The sequence below is a fragment of the Stenella coeruleoalba genome (assembly GCF_951394435.1).
Source record: "Stenella coeruleoalba genome assembly, chromosome: 1".
Lineage (NCBI taxonomy): Eukaryota > Metazoa > Chordata > Mammalia > Artiodactyla > Delphinidae > Stenella > Stenella coeruleoalba.
The window spans coordinates 12,580,017-12,594,400 of record NC_137169.1 but is presented as its reverse complement, the minus strand read 5'-3'; the positions used below and the strand labels follow the sequence as shown (position 1 = coordinate 12,594,400).

At 56.5% G+C, this 14,384-nt stretch overlaps 1 protein-coding gene across 7 annotated transcripts in view; it reads right to left on the bottom strand.

The window, feature by feature from the left end:
• CROCC (ciliary rootlet coiled-coil, rootletin) overlaps positions 1-14,384 on the bottom strand; it is a 48,622-nt gene that overhangs the window by 21,651 nt on the left and 12,587 nt on the right. For 4 of the 7 annotated variants that reach the window (XM_079912814.1, XM_079912813.1, XM_079912810.1 and 1 more), the window contains exons 6-18: positions 14,003-14,314; positions 13,365-13,471; positions 9,926-10,162; positions 9,390-9,486; positions 8,646-8,729; positions 7,964-8,197; positions 7,156-7,355; positions 5,032-5,214; positions 3,234-3,378; positions 2,407-2,553; positions 1,803-2,033; positions 851-1,044; positions 466-593 (exon numbers count right to left, since the gene is read on the bottom strand). In XM_079912814.1, coding sequence (XP_079768940.1) covers positions 466-593; positions 851-1,044; positions 1,803-2,033; positions 2,407-2,553; positions 3,234-3,378; positions 5,032-5,214; positions 7,156-7,355; positions 7,964-8,197; positions 8,646-8,729; positions 9,390-9,486; positions 9,926-10,162; positions 13,365-13,471; positions 14,003-14,314 — 2,299 coding nt within the window. The remainder of the gene's footprint in view (positions 1-465; positions 594-850; positions 1,045-1,802; positions 2,034-2,406; positions 2,554-3,233; positions 3,379-5,031; positions 5,215-7,155; positions 7,356-7,963; positions 8,198-8,645; positions 8,730-9,389; positions 9,487-9,925; positions 10,163-13,364; positions 13,472-14,002; positions 14,315-14,384) is intronic. The other 3 variants (XM_079912809.1, XM_079912811.1, XM_079912812.1) reach the window with 1 other exon arrangement.

Sequence of the window (14,384 nt, the reverse complement as noted above, 5' to 3'; positions counted from 1 at the left end):
CTGGCTCACGTGGACGTGGACGGAAAACTTAATTTTCGCGGCCCAAGCAGGTGCTTAGTAAATGTTTGTTGAGCAAGAAAAACCTGTGAGTTCAGAGACTGGGCGGGAATGAGAGTCGTCAGAAAAGCAGCTGATGATGGCTCCGCGGAGACGCAGAACTCTCTAAGCGCCCTGATGATGACAGACAGCAGCCACCGCTGGCTGCAGAGCCAGGCACTGTGCCAAGGCCATGCTTTTCTCACCGCATCCTGGCAAAGCCTCATCACCTCTAACTGTCAGATGAGGAACCCGTGGCCCAGAGAGGGAAGCGGCTGGCCTGGGACAGTGGCTGGATTGGAAGCCAGGTCAGCCACAGCCCAAAGCCAGTGATCCCAGTTTCGGTGAGACCCCAGAACTCGACAGGTTACAGCTCCAGCTCCGGGCTGGAGCCCGGGGTTCCCCACCCCTCACCCCTGGCCTCCCTACCGGTCAGGGTCTCCTTGGCCAGCAGTAGGGCCTGCCCATCTGCTTCCAGCTGCTCCCGCCGGGCCTCGAGCTGCGCCAGCTGCCGCTGCACCTCAAACAGGCTGCTCTCCAGGGCTTCCTTCTCCAAGCTGCAGCACGTACGATCCCTGAGGCCCCGGGACCCAGCCTCCCGGGCCCCAGGACACTGTGAATCCCAGGGCGTGGCCAGCCATGGGCCAGGCGCCAGCCCACCTGCCCAGCCGTACCCACGCTCCCCGGGGAAGCCTGAGCCCAGGCTGAGATGAGCTGGTGACCTGGCCCCTGAGGGCCCGTGCTGGACGTGGCTGGCCACGGGGTGGCTCCGTCAGACCCCCCAGGGCGGGCTGGGCAGAGCTCAAGGCCTCACCGCAGGCGTGTGGCCTCCTCCGACAGGGTCCGGCCCTCACGCTCGGCTGCTGCTAGCTGCACCGCCAGGCCGGCCCGCTCCTTGGCCAGCGCCTCCTTCTCCCGGGCCGCCCGCTCCGACGCCTCCGTCTGCCGCTGCGTCTCCCGCCGAGCCTGCTCCAGCTCATGCTCCCGCCCGCTCAGCTGCCGGGAGAGCTGGCCCCACCCCGGTGCTGTGAGCACCAGCCCTGGAATCCCCCAGCCTGCTTATCGGGCATCACCCCGACCCTGGGCCCGACCCGGCCCTGGCAGGCAGGAGACCAGGTTCAAGCCCCGGTTGTACCCTGATGTGCTGTGTGAACCTGGACAAACCACAGCCTTCTCTGGACCTGCAGTGCACGCACATGCAAACATAAGGGTCGTCACTTAGTTTGGGTGGCAACCAAACACTTCCTGCACCCCAAAATGTCCAGAAAAGCTGAATGTATAAGAGAAAGCAAAGGAGAGCTGTGCTGCAGGCCTCAGAAAGGGAACCTAGAGCCTGGCTCCCTGCACCGTGTCGTCTGTTCCCTAGAGGCCCCTCCCAGGAAGCCAGGCCCTCCAGGACAGACACCCTAAGATCCCTTCCAGCTATGATTTCCCAACAAGTCTAAGATTCCAATTCTAAAATTCTCTACCAATTATCATATCATTAATCTTTACTGAGTGGTGATTCATTTCTCTAAGTGCTTACACCGTATACTCTTCAGAACAACGCTTTGTGTTAAGAACTATTAGCCCCATGTTACAGGTGGGGCCACTGAGGCATGGGGAGGTCGGGTAACTTGCTCAAGGCCCCCAGCTGGCAGAGGTGGGGCTGGATTTCAGCCGGGAAGCAGGCTCCTGAGCCTGTGACAGCCCCCAGGACAGACTGCAAAAGGCCGGGAGCCTAGAACCCCTTCCCCACCTGCTCCCCAGACCCCATGTACACCCACCTGGGCCAGCTGCTCCTGCAGCCGGCAGCGCTCCTGGTGCAACTCCGGGAGCTGGCGCTCCAGGGCCCCCCGGGCCTGCTCTGCCGCCCGCAGGGAGCCCTGCAGGCCCTGCCGCTCCACCTCGTGCTCCAGCCGCAGCTGCTCCAGCAGCACCTGCCCCTCCTGCGCGGAGGCGGCCTCGCGCTCCGCCTGCCGCTGCCGGCCCAGCAGGGCTGCCTTTTCCTCTTCGAGCTGTGGGGGCCAGGCGGAGGCGAGTGACCAGATCAGCCCAGGCCCTCATGGTCCGAAGAGGTCCCACCCGGGACCAAGGATGCCTTCTCCACCCACCTATTACAGCCAGCACGTGGGAGGCTCCCGGGGGTAAGGGGCGGTGCCGTAGGGTGTGTGGACACTGGGGAGGAGCAGAAGGAAGGGCCCATGGAGCTTCTTCCCTCTCAGACCATGAGAGAGAAGACAGACAGACAGAAGGAGTCAGAGACAGAACAACAAGACAGAGGGACAGAGGTGTACAGGGAGATGTCGGGGCCTGGGGATGCCTCAGCGGGGTCTCTGAGCGGGGAGGACAGGCAGGCGAGGCAGGAGGGCCTGCTGGCACACAACATACCTGGGCGACAAGGCGGTTCAGACCCAGCTTGTCCTGGGCAAGACTCTCGTTCAGGGCGCTCAGCTTGGATAAGGAGTCCCGCAGAGAGGCCTCCTCGGCCCTCAGCTTGGTCATGGAGAGCTCAAGCTCCACGCGGCCAGCCTCAGCCTGCAGGGTCAGGACCAGGGCAGCCAGAGACGGTCAGGCGGGGAGAGATGGAGAGAGATGGGAAAAGACGTGCAGAGACATGGAAAGATAAGGAGAGATGGGGAGAAAGGCAGAGAGATGGGAGAGGCAGGAGGTAGGGAGGTGACGAGAAGAGGCACGGAGAGACAGGGCCCCCAGAGACAGGGCAGGGGACACGAGGAGGGAGATAGAACATGAGAACACGAGACAGAAACAAAATCCCTGCAGACGCCCTGCTGCCCACGCTGCTGCGCACCCAGAGCCGTGCAAGGACCAATGAAGCTGCTCCCACTGTGGGGCGCGGCCAGAGGTCAGAGGGCACCCCAGAGTGGGGTCTAGGGTGGCCTTGCTCAGGGCCCAGACCACAGACAGCAGGGCAGGCACCGACCAAGATCTGTGCCCCCAACCCTCACAGACCCCAGGACCTGTGTCCACAGATGGGACTGGATGACCTGAGCTGCAGGCCCTGCCCCAGAAGCATCTGGAAAAGCAGGGATATGACCAGTCCTAAAGGTCAGTTCACTTATGGCTGGGATCAGAGATCAGTGTGTGGCCAGGGTCAGAGGTGAGCCTGAAATAGGGGTCAGTCTGCGCCCAGAGTGAGAAGGCCTGGGGCCTAGGGTAGAGGTGGGTTTGTGGCGGTGTGGCAAACGGGGACCCACCTTGGTCAGCGCCTCGGCCACCTCGGCCTTCTCAGCCTGCAGCATGTCCCGCTGAAGCGTGGTACAGCTCAGTGCCTCCCTCACCTCCACCAGCTCCTTCGCCAGCCCTGAGCGCTTCACTTCCAGCTGCTCTAGTTGTCTATGGCTGTGGGACAGAGGGTGGGGGGGTGCCCCACGTCACTCCCCTACCCTGAGTCTCCCATGGCCAGACATGCTGGAGCAGCCAGGGGCCAGGCCCAAGGCAGGAGCCTCATCCACAAGGACAGCCAAGCCCACTGTTGGGCCTCAGTTTTCACATCTGCAAAATGGGGTAACGCTCGCCTCATAACGTTGTGAAAAGGATATGTGTCCTGGGACTTCCCTGGTGGCACAGTGGTTAAGAATCTGCCTGCCAATGCAGGGGACACGAGTTCGACCCCTGGTCCGGGAAGATCCCTCATGTCACAGAGCAACTAAGCCCGCGAGCCACAACTACTGAGCCCATGCATCGCAACTACTGAAGCCCGCGTGCTCTAGGGCCCGCGTGCCGCAACTACTGAGCCCGTGTGCTGCAACTACTGAAGCCCACGCACCTAGAGCCCGTGCTCTGTAACAAGAGAAGCCACCACAATGAGAAGCCCACGCACCGCAACGAAGAGTAGCCCCCGCTCGCCACAACTAGAGAAAGCCCGCCCACAGCAACGAAAACCCAATGCAGCCAAAAATAAATAAAATTAAAAAAAAAAAAAAAAAAGGATACGTGTCCTTATTGTAGCTGACATATCTCTCCAAGGGCCTTCGGAAACAAGGATAATATCCACCGCCACAATGTACTAAACATCACTGTTACTAATCCTCACAGAAGTAAATAGTGAAGTGGTTAAGAGATTAACTCTGAAGCCCCAATGACTGAGTTCAAATCCTGGCTCTTCCACTAACTAGCTGTGTGACCTTGGGCAAGTTACATAACCTCTCTGTGCCTCAGTTTCGCCATCCATCTCATCCAAATGGAGATAATAATAGCTCCTACATCACAGAGTTATCACGAAGGTTAAATAAGAGAATCTAAGTGCTTAAAATGGTGCCTGAGGCTTCCCTGGTGGCATAGTGGTTGAGAGTCCGCCTGCCGATGCAGGGGACACAGGTTCATGCCCCAGTCCAGGAGGATCCCACATGCCGCGGGGCGGCTGGGCCTGTGAGCCATGGCCGCTGAGCCTGCGCGTCCGGAGCCTGTGCTCCGCAACGGGAGAGGCCACAACAGTGAGAGGCCCGCGTACCGCAAAAAAAAAAAAAAAAAAAAAAAAGTGCCTAGTACTTAGTAATATAAGTACTGATGTTATTATTATAACTTTAAATTTAAAAATTATTAATGTTATATTAATATTATTGTTAATTAACTTAATTAATAATACTAATGCTATATAGTTAATATAACTACTGTTATATTCGTTTTTTTTGTTTTTTGGCTGTGCTGCAAGGCATGTGGGATCTTAGTTCCCCAACCAGGGATCGAACCCACGCCCCCTGCAGTAGAAGCACAGAGCCTTAACCACTGGACCGCCAGGGAAGTCCAGTTGTTATCATCATCCACACTCTACCTCCTACCAGTTCTCTGATCTCAGGTAAATGACTAAACCTCCCTGAATCTCAGTTTCCTGAAATGGGTCTGGTGAGAAGACCCTATAGCAGAGGGGTGCCATGAGGCTCCTCGAGACGGTAGAAGGCCCAAGACACAGTCAGTACTCCCTAGCCCCCAGGGACAGTCGGGAGCCCCATGGCCCACCCAAGCGGCCCTGGCAGGGAGCCAGAAGCCACTCACCTGCGCTCGAGCTCCCTGCGTGTCCGTGCGCTGTCCTGTGCTGCGTCCTCCCGCTCTTCCTCCAGCTGCTCCCGCTGGCGCCGCAGCTCCTCCTGGGCTGCATGCAGCTTCTCCCGCTCCTGCGGTAGCTCCTCAGCCTGCTGCTGGGCCACCTGCAGGCTGTGGGCTAGGCTGTCCTTCTCCCTGCAGGACAAGGGGAGGGGGAGCTGAAGGGGATGCAGAGGCCACTCCCACCGGGGAAGACGGCCGTGCTGCTGTCCTAGCCAGGAGCCACATCCTCCCATCCTCCAAGGCCCCGGCCTCTAGAAAGCCTTCCTGCCCCTAAGCATGGCCCACTCATTTCATCCATGTCTCCCTGGAGCTGACTCTTCCCGGCATAGGGCACTCAGCTTTCCTTCTACCCCAACCAGCCCGCTTGGAGGCCCAGTGGAATGGATGGAGGCACTGGCGTTATCTCCAACTACCCCACCAGGTAAAGATGCCAGGCTAGGTTCCTGAGACATGTGGGCAATTTTGCTGCCAGCTCTGCTAGTCCACGTGACCAGGAAATGCCCCCTACAGCACCCTATGCCCCTCAATTCTGGGAGGCTCAATAGAGCTGGGTCTGTCCAGATCCCACAACTGCCTGCTGCCCAGGCCAGCAACACATGGTAGCCAGGGCAGGGGAGGGAGGAGGCTCCTTCCAAGGCAGGGGTTTCTAGCTCAGGCTTAGGGCTGATCGCTATCATATCCTCCACTGCCGCCCCCCTGCGCTCAAAGTGGCAACCTGTAAATACTGATATATTAGATACGAAGGCTGGCAGTAAGTGGGAAAAAATATTCGACATGGGCTTCCCTGGTGGTGCAGCGGTTAAGAATCCACCTGCCAATGCAGGGGACACGGGTTTGAGCCCTGGTCCAGGAAGATCCCACGTGCCTCGGAGCAACTAAGCCCGTGTGCCACAACTACTGAAGCCTGTGCACCTAGAGCCCATGCTCCGCAACAAGCTACCGCAATGAGAAGCCCACGTACCACAACGAAGACCCAATGCAGCCAAAAATAAATAAATGAGTAAATAAAATTATCAAAAAAAAAGGGTGGGGGTCAAACTCTGTCCAAGTTTAAAAAAAAAAAAATTTGACATGAAATTAAGAAAAATAGTAGAAGGCAAAATGAGGTGTTCAGGCTTCCCTGGTGGCACAGTGGCTGAGAGTCCGCCTGCTGATGCAGGGGACATGGGTTCGTCCCCAGTCCTGGAAGATCCCACATGCCGCGGAGCAGCTGGGCCCGTGAGCCATGGCCGCTGAGCCTGCGCGTCCAGAGCCTGTGCTCCGCAACGGGAGAGGCCACAACAGTGAGAGGCCCACATACCACAAAAAAAAAAAAAATGAGGTGTTCGCTGCGAATCCAACTACATAAAAAGCCCCTTTCCTTCCAAGGCATGGGAAGCACTGGTTTTGCTGTCAGATGGACCTGAATCCTAATTCCTACCCCAGCCACGTCGCTGTGTGACCTTGGACAAGTCTCTCAACCTCAGGACGGTAACAGTTGTGAACTGCATGAGTTTGATGGGAAGACTAACTGAGATAATACACAGGAAGCACTTGGCAATAAGCCTAGCACATAGTAGGTATACTGGAAAGGTTTGCAAACTGACTGCCAGGAAACACAACCGGAAGCAAAGCCAGTGCATTAACAGGGGTTAGGATGAGCAGGGGAAGCTGTGAGGAGGTCCCATCTTTTTATTTCCCCTCAATTTTTCAAACTTTTTATTACGTGGTTACATTTACAAAGAGAAAAACCAAAAAACAAGCACCCAAATAATCAAAACAACCAGGCAGCTAAGAGTGGATAATTTCTTGTCTCCAAAATCTCCAAGAGACAGAGTCGAGAATAACAGTGTCAATATGGCTCTTGGAGATGATAGAAATGTTTTACAGTCAAATGTCCTACTTGTTAGCACTTGAAATGTGGCTAATGCAAACATTTACATTTGTAAATGTTTACTTAATTTACATTTGAACAGACACATGCGGCTAGTTATGACCATATTAGTGCAAATCCGCATGTTCACAGGCTCTGGCTCGTGTTAGGCCCAGACGCTGACTTATTCTCTGGGCTCCCCGCCTCTGACCTCCCCGCACCTGTTCAGGAGGTCGACGGCACTGCGCAGGCGCTGGGCCTCGCGCTGTGCATCCTCCTGGGCCTGGGTGGCCCCGTCGGTCTTATCCCGAAGACGCTGCAGCTGTTCCTCAAGGGCACGGCGCTCCAACTCGCTGTCACTAAGCTGCTTCCGCAGGGTGCCCAGGAGGTCCTGGCTGGCCTCATAGCGCCCCCGCATGTCCTGTGGCATATGGGAACCACTGAGTGTAGGGGAGCCCTGTGAAGCACCCTCCCCGCTCTCCGCATGATGCACACCAGCCTACGCTGCGGCCTAGGCCTGGGTCCAGGCCTGGGGCAGGAGAGTGGAGCTACGCCCCCAGACTCAGTTTCCACTCCCCTGCATCGTGCCCTCACCAGCCTTCTGAGACCTCTGCAAGGCCTCTGAGCCTCCATCTCCCTGGGGTCCCAGGCAACCTAAGTCCCCAGGACACCAGACAAACCGCCAAGCACACTCCTTCCCCTCCCCCACTTCTGACGCCGCCCCCCTCCAAACACACACCAAGGCTCTCTGGCTCTGTGTGGGAACCCCATCTCCCTTCCTATACCAGGCCTCTTACTCCACCCCGGGCTCCGCCCCCAGCTTCTCAAGCCCCTCCCACTCTAGACTCAGATTCCTCCAGTGCTCTCAGCCACCTCCATGGGTCCTGACTCAGCTGCCGTTTCTCAAGGCTCTGACTCTAGCCTGAATGCTCAGGCTCCTCCCCTAAGACCCCGGCTCCGATCAAGGTTGCCCAAGCCCCTCCCCGCTGGACTCGAGCTCCGCCCCAGGACACTCAGGCCCCTTCTCACCTGGACCTGCAGCTGACGCTTGTGCAGAGCGGAGTGAATCAGGGCTAGTGTGGAGGAGTCCGAGCAGGCAGGGGATGGGCCTCGGCGGGGGGAACGGCCACGGCCAGGCGAGGAGCGCCTCGGTGGGGACGGGGTCCGCGCCCCCGAGAGCCCCCGCAGGCTGCCGTCCGATGCGGCCGCTGTACGCTCAGAGCCACTTAACTGGACGCCGCTCTCCATGTCTGACAGGACGGCCTGAGGGTGGGTTAGGGAGGCAGAAGGAGAAGGGGAGCTGCGGGGTTAGTTGGGCAAAGAAGCTTCAGGAGGCAGTGGGGCCACCAGGGTCCTCATGTCTAGCTTCATCCCTAACCCTGCAGCACTTTCTCACCTCCGCTAGCTCACAGCCCTCAGCCCACCAGGTAAGGCCTCCCATTTACTGGGAAGACATGATTCAGCGTTTCTCACAGATGGGCAGGGAACATGCAGTGCCTCCTCTCCAACGGGGAACTCCCCCGGGGTGGGGGGCAGGGGGTGGCAGATTTTGGGCGGAGCTAGCAGGGGTGTTAAACAGCAGCCTAGGTTTCCAGGGCCCCTAACCACTTGCAGTTCAGCTGAAGGCCACCAGGGGTCGTGGTGGCCCAGGACTACCTGGCCTTGCCCTGCCCAGGGTTCCCACCCCTTCTGGCTTCTCCCGGCTCCGAACCTGTGCCAGGTCCCTCAGGGTCTGCTGCAGCCCCTCTCCATCCTCCGTCTCCAGGGCCGCCTGCTCCTGGAGCCGCAGGGATTCCTAGAGTGGTGTTGGGGAGACAGGCAAAGAGGGGTCAGGGTCTCTGCCCTAGTCAGAAACCCCACCTTCGTCTCCCTCACGGGACTACCACCAATCAGTTGGCCTCGAAGGCCATGCCCAGGGGCCAGCAGCTCGGTAGACCCCACAGCGGCCCCAGTTTCCTCACTGAACAGACCAGGCCCAGAGAGGTGTGGTGTCCTGCCCCAAGTCACACAGCCTATTGGAGGAGAGCTGGACGTAGAACCCAGGCCAGACCCCACACAGAAGGATGACCAACCCAGGCAGTACCCTTGAGAGGGGTCCCTCTGGTGGGGAGGCAGCTGAGTTCCAAAAGAAAGAGCCCTGGGCTAGCAGGGCACAGGCATGAGTTCAAGTCCTGACTCCCCAGCTTAATGGCTCTGAGACTCTGGACAAGTATTTCCCCTTGGGCCTCAGGTTCCTCATCTGTATAATGGGGATCATGCTACAGAACTGCTGACAGGATGAAATGGGATAAAGGAGGTGAATGTGCTTATCACTCAAGCTGGCACATACTAGGTGCTCAATTAATGAGGGGTGAAACTGAGTCTGAGTGGGATGCTTGGGGTTGGCCCAAGCTACCCAGCCCTCAGCCTGTGTCCATGGATCTGGTCGGTCCCCCCGCCCTGCCCTGCACCTCACCAGGGCCTCAAGCTTCTCAGTGAGGGCCTTGTTGAGCCGATCCTTTTCCAGATTCTGGTTCTGAAGGCGCTCGACTGTCAGGGCCAGCTCAGTCACTCTGGAGGTAGGGGAGCAACACAGGTGAATGGGAGACCCACCCAGCTTCTCCTCAAACCCACCAGCTCTGTGCCCTTCATGCTTCCCCAAACCTGAGGCAGGGACCCTAGGATTCGCCTCCCTTGCCGTGTGACCTGAAGTCACTCTCCTTTCTCATCTCTAAATGAGAATGAGGTGGCCACCCACTTTATCTCACGGGAAAACCCCTTGGGACTAGTCTAGGTCTCAGGAGCAGAGGCTGAACCGTTTGTGATGTGCCCTGGGCAAGAGCCCTACGAACCTCCGTCTCCCCCTCTGCCAAACGGGGTGCCTGGGGAGACTGGCTGAACTCACACAGGGGAAGGGCCCATCCCTGTTGAACAGACGCCCCCTCCTCCCTGTATCTCCGGGCGTACACTCTGTGGGGAGGTCTGCCTCGCGTGGTGCCTCTGGGCGCCCACCTGGCACTGAGGTCGGCTTTGTCCAGGTTGCTCTGCACCTGCAGCTGGGCCAGGTCCTTCTCCTGGAGCACCTTGTCCCGCAGCTGCTCCTCCAGCTGGGCCTGCAGCAGGGCCTGCTTCTCCAGGGACGCCTCGGCCCGGCTCTCGGCCAGCTGCAGGCCTGCGCTCAGCCCCAGGCTCGCCTCCTGGATGGCTCGTGAGGTCCGGGCCAGCTCCCCTCCCAGCTGCAGCAGGTCCCTGGTGTAGAGAACACAGGATGGGGATGGGATGCGGGGGAGGGCTCCCAAGTGTAAATTAAAACTACAGTGGGAAAAAAAAAAAAAAAAAAAACTACAGTGGGATGCCATTTGTCGCTATCAGACTGGGGACAAAAAGTCACATAATGCAGTGTAGGTGAGGCTGCGGGGAAACAGGCTCTCCCTACACTCTTGGTGGGAGGGTGAGTGTAACCACACAGAGGGCAATTAGAAGAACTCTGAAAATTATAAATGGATAGGTTCTAGGACCCACGGACTCCATCGCTCAGAATTTATCCTACAGATATGCCCCAGAGCAAGGAAAATGACCTGTGTATAAGGGGATCTCCACTGCAGCCTTGCTCATGTAAGAAATACTGGTGGCAACCTAAATATCTATCGAAAGGGAGCTGCTATCGCCTTTTCTTTTTTCTTTTGGCCACCGCGTGGCTTGCAGGATCTCAGTTCCCAGACCAGGAATTGAATGCGGGCCTCGGCAGTGAAAGCCCGGAATCCTAACCACTAGGCCACCAGGTAACTCGGCAGGGAGCTGCTATTAAAAACATCATGGGGCTTCCCTGGTGGTGCAGTGGTTGAGAGTCCGCCTGCCGATGCAGGGGACACAGGTTCGTGCCCCGGTCCGGGAAGATCCCACATGCCGCAGAGCAGCTAGGCCTGTGAGCCATGGCCGCTGAGCCTGCGCGTCCAGAGCCTGTGCTCCGCAACGGAAGAGGCCACAACAGTGAGAGGCCGCGTACCGCAAAAAAAAAAAAAAAAACATCATGATACATCCCTTCAATGGAATACTCTGGAGCCAAGAAAAACGAATGGGGAAGCTCTTTAGAGCCTGATGTGGAACCAATTCCCAGCTATAACTATTGGGTGAACAAAGCATCTTCAAGAACTGCAAAAAGGGAACTCCCTGGTGGTTCAGTGGTTAGGACTCTGTGCCTCCAATGCAGGGAGCATGGGTTCAGTCCCTGGTTGGGGAACTCCCACAAGCTGTGCGGTGTGCCCGAAAAAAAAAAAGAACTGCAAAGATGAAATTCTCCCGAGTGTATAAAAGAAAAGTGGGGGCTGGGGGTGAAACGTACAATCTGCTGTATTTGCTTGTATCAAATGAGCCTGAGGGCTTCCCTGGTGGCACAGTGGTTGAGAGTCTGCCTGCCGATGCAGGGGACACAGGTTCATGCCCCGGTCCGGGAAGATCCCACATGCCGCGGAGCAGCTGGGCCCGTGAGCCATGGCCGCTGAGCCTGCGCGTCCGGAGCCTGTGCTCCGCAACGGGAGAGGCCACAACAGTGAGAGGCCCTCGTACCGCAAAAAAAAAAAAAAAAAAAAAAATGAGCCTGAGTGTCTGGGTCAGAGGCAGCAGGAAGAGTTGAGTTTTCACCATATACCCTTTTGAAATTTGAACCTTGTGCATGTGTGAGTTATTCAAAAGCAAGATGTTAACATTTTAAATGCTAATTAAAAATTAGGTATTTTAAATATATCAAATAGGTTAAATCCTCCCCTTTCCTGAATGAACTGTACCACTGGGTACCTAACGGTAAGAAGAGGAAGTGCCTTATTATAGAAGAATTCCAGTTAATACGTGAAGAAGTGACAGAATGAGACAATCATGATTCTGCAGCCTCTGACGAATGTCTGGACCTTGGCATTGAGCGTCAAGGGCTGCTAACGCACAGACAGAGGCTCCTGATGGCAGAGTACACACGGCGCTTATGAAGAAGTCTTGTCAAAACAAAACACAACAACCCGAACCTGAATCTGATCAAGCCTTAAATCCAACATCCAATTTACAGGGCACAACCCTGTTAAAGGTGTTAAAGGACACCACAGAATCCAGACTGTGGGAATCTCTAAGGACGACTGTCCCGGTTTCCTGAACAAATAAAAGAGACTTAGAAGACAAATCAGCCAATCACACTTTGTGAACATCTATGGATCCTGATTCAAACAATTTTAAAGACAAAAAGTGAAGAAACACCATCAGTGACACTGATGAGTCAGCTGGAAATTTGGATACTGAGAGAATAGTAGATGATCTCAACAAAAGATCATCGCTCAAACAAATGTTTAAGGCACAAAAGGAAACAAACTGGTCGGCCTGCCTCTAGGCTCTCCCCTCTGCAGCCTCACCTGCCCAAAGACCAAGCAGGACCAAGTACCCTGTGGCAGGAGGCCTTTGAGGCTCTTTTCCAACCTGACCTCCTTTCACTTGCCTTTTGCTTCAACCCCACTGGCTGCCATTTTCTCGCACCTCCAAGCCTTTGCTTCTGCTGCTCTGCCTGGGGCGCCCTCAGCTCTGCCAGTTAAAACCCCGCCCATCCCTTGGGGTCAGAGCAAATTCCACCTCCTCAATGAAGTATTTTTCTGACCTCTCCACCCCTCCCAGTTTTCTGAGCATCCAGGACAGCCTTTCTGTTCCACTCTCACGTCTCTAACCACTCACTTCCTCAGTCTAGAGGTTGCAAGTTCCTTTTTTAAAAAATTTAATTTAATTTAATTTAATTTTTGGCCACACCACACGGCTTGTGGGATCTTAGTTCCCTGACCAGGGATTGAACCCCGGCCCTTGGCAGTGAAAGTGTGGAGTCCTAACCACTGGACCGCCAGGGAATTCCCTAGAGGTTGTGAGGTCCTTGTTAGCAGAAGCTGAATATCATAGTAGATTAAAAGCAGGAACTGCAAATCCTGATTCAGCCACTTACTTACTGCTGTGTGACCTTGGGAAGGTCACTCTACCTCTCTGAGCCTCAGTGTCCTCATCTGTAAAATGGGGATCATTCCAGTTCCTACCTCATAGGGACACTGTGGATATGAGATGAAATAAAATGTACAAAGAGCCTAGCTCAGAGCAAACACCTAGTAAACCTTTACTATTTACTGGTAATGACTAGGAAACAGTAAATTTAGTAAATACCAAATAGTATTTAGTATTTAGCCTTAGTCATTTGGTCATAAATAGCCAATTTAGCAAGTACATTAAGTAAATACTAAGTGACCGCCATGATCTTGGTAAGAGTTAATTATTACTAGTTGCCTCTGCATCTCCGTAGGGCCCGGCACACGGTAGGTGTTTTGGGTCGGACCGAAGTTCAACTGAGTTGAGTTGAATTCAGTGTGCAAAGCAGGGTTGTCTCCCGGCTGCTGCAGCGTCTCCCCGAGCCGCCCCTCCGCCGGCCAGGCCTCCTCACCTCTCGGTGGACATCTTCACCTCGCTGAGCAGCCGTCGGGCCCCCACAGCCTGCCTCCACAGGAGAAGCAGGCGGCTGTGCTCCTGGCTGAAGTAGGCGTTGAAAGACTGGAGGGCAGAGGGGCTGAGTGAGGGGCTGGAGCGGGGGCCGGCCCACTTCCTGCCCCAGCTCTGACCACCCCGGAGGCTCCCAGGGGGCCGGCTCTGGGCCCGCATACAGGGCTGTGCCGGAGCTGTATGGTCACCAGCTCAAGCCTCCCGCTGGCTCGGGGAGCTGGATTTCAAAGCCTCCACGGACTGCAAGCAGCAGTGAGGGAGGGCAGAAAGCGCTGGGGACCGAGGTTTGCATCCCAGCTGCCAGCCAGCTGCATGACTGGGCAGCTATCCAACCTCTCTTTAGAAGGAGGATGATGACACTTTCCACATATGGTTACCATGAGGAACAGAGGAGAAATCGCCTGCCTGGCACTGGCACGTGGTATGTGCTAATCAAGGCTATTATTATGACAACCATTTACCTCTACTAAAGGGCTCACCTGACCAGCAGGGCCCTCCCTCCCCCTCCCCCTCCCCCTCCCTCCCCCTCCCCCGCCCCGCCCCCATAGGCTGTTCCCCTCGGGTCAGCTCCCCGGTGCCCACCTCTCCCTCGCGCCTCCACGCTGCCTCCCGCTGCTCCAGCTCCTGGCGGCTGCGTGTCCAGTCACTGGTCACCTTGCGTATGTCCTCACTCAGAGCCTGGTTGGCCGAGTTCGCCTGGTCCAGCTGCTCTCGGAGCATAGAGTTCACCTGGGCCAGGCTGGCGCTTCTGGGTGGGGGAAAAGGGACCAGTGGGTGCGTGGCCAGAGAGGACAGCCCTGCCAGCCACGTGCTATCCCCCGCTGTGTCCCACCTCTGCTGTTCCTCCTCCAGGCGGATGAGGGCGCTCTCTAGGTCATGGCTGTGCTCTGTGGCCTAGGTGGGAGAAGCGGGGGCATTAGGCTGGGCAACATGGAGGGAAGCGTCTGCCCTGCCACAGCCCGGC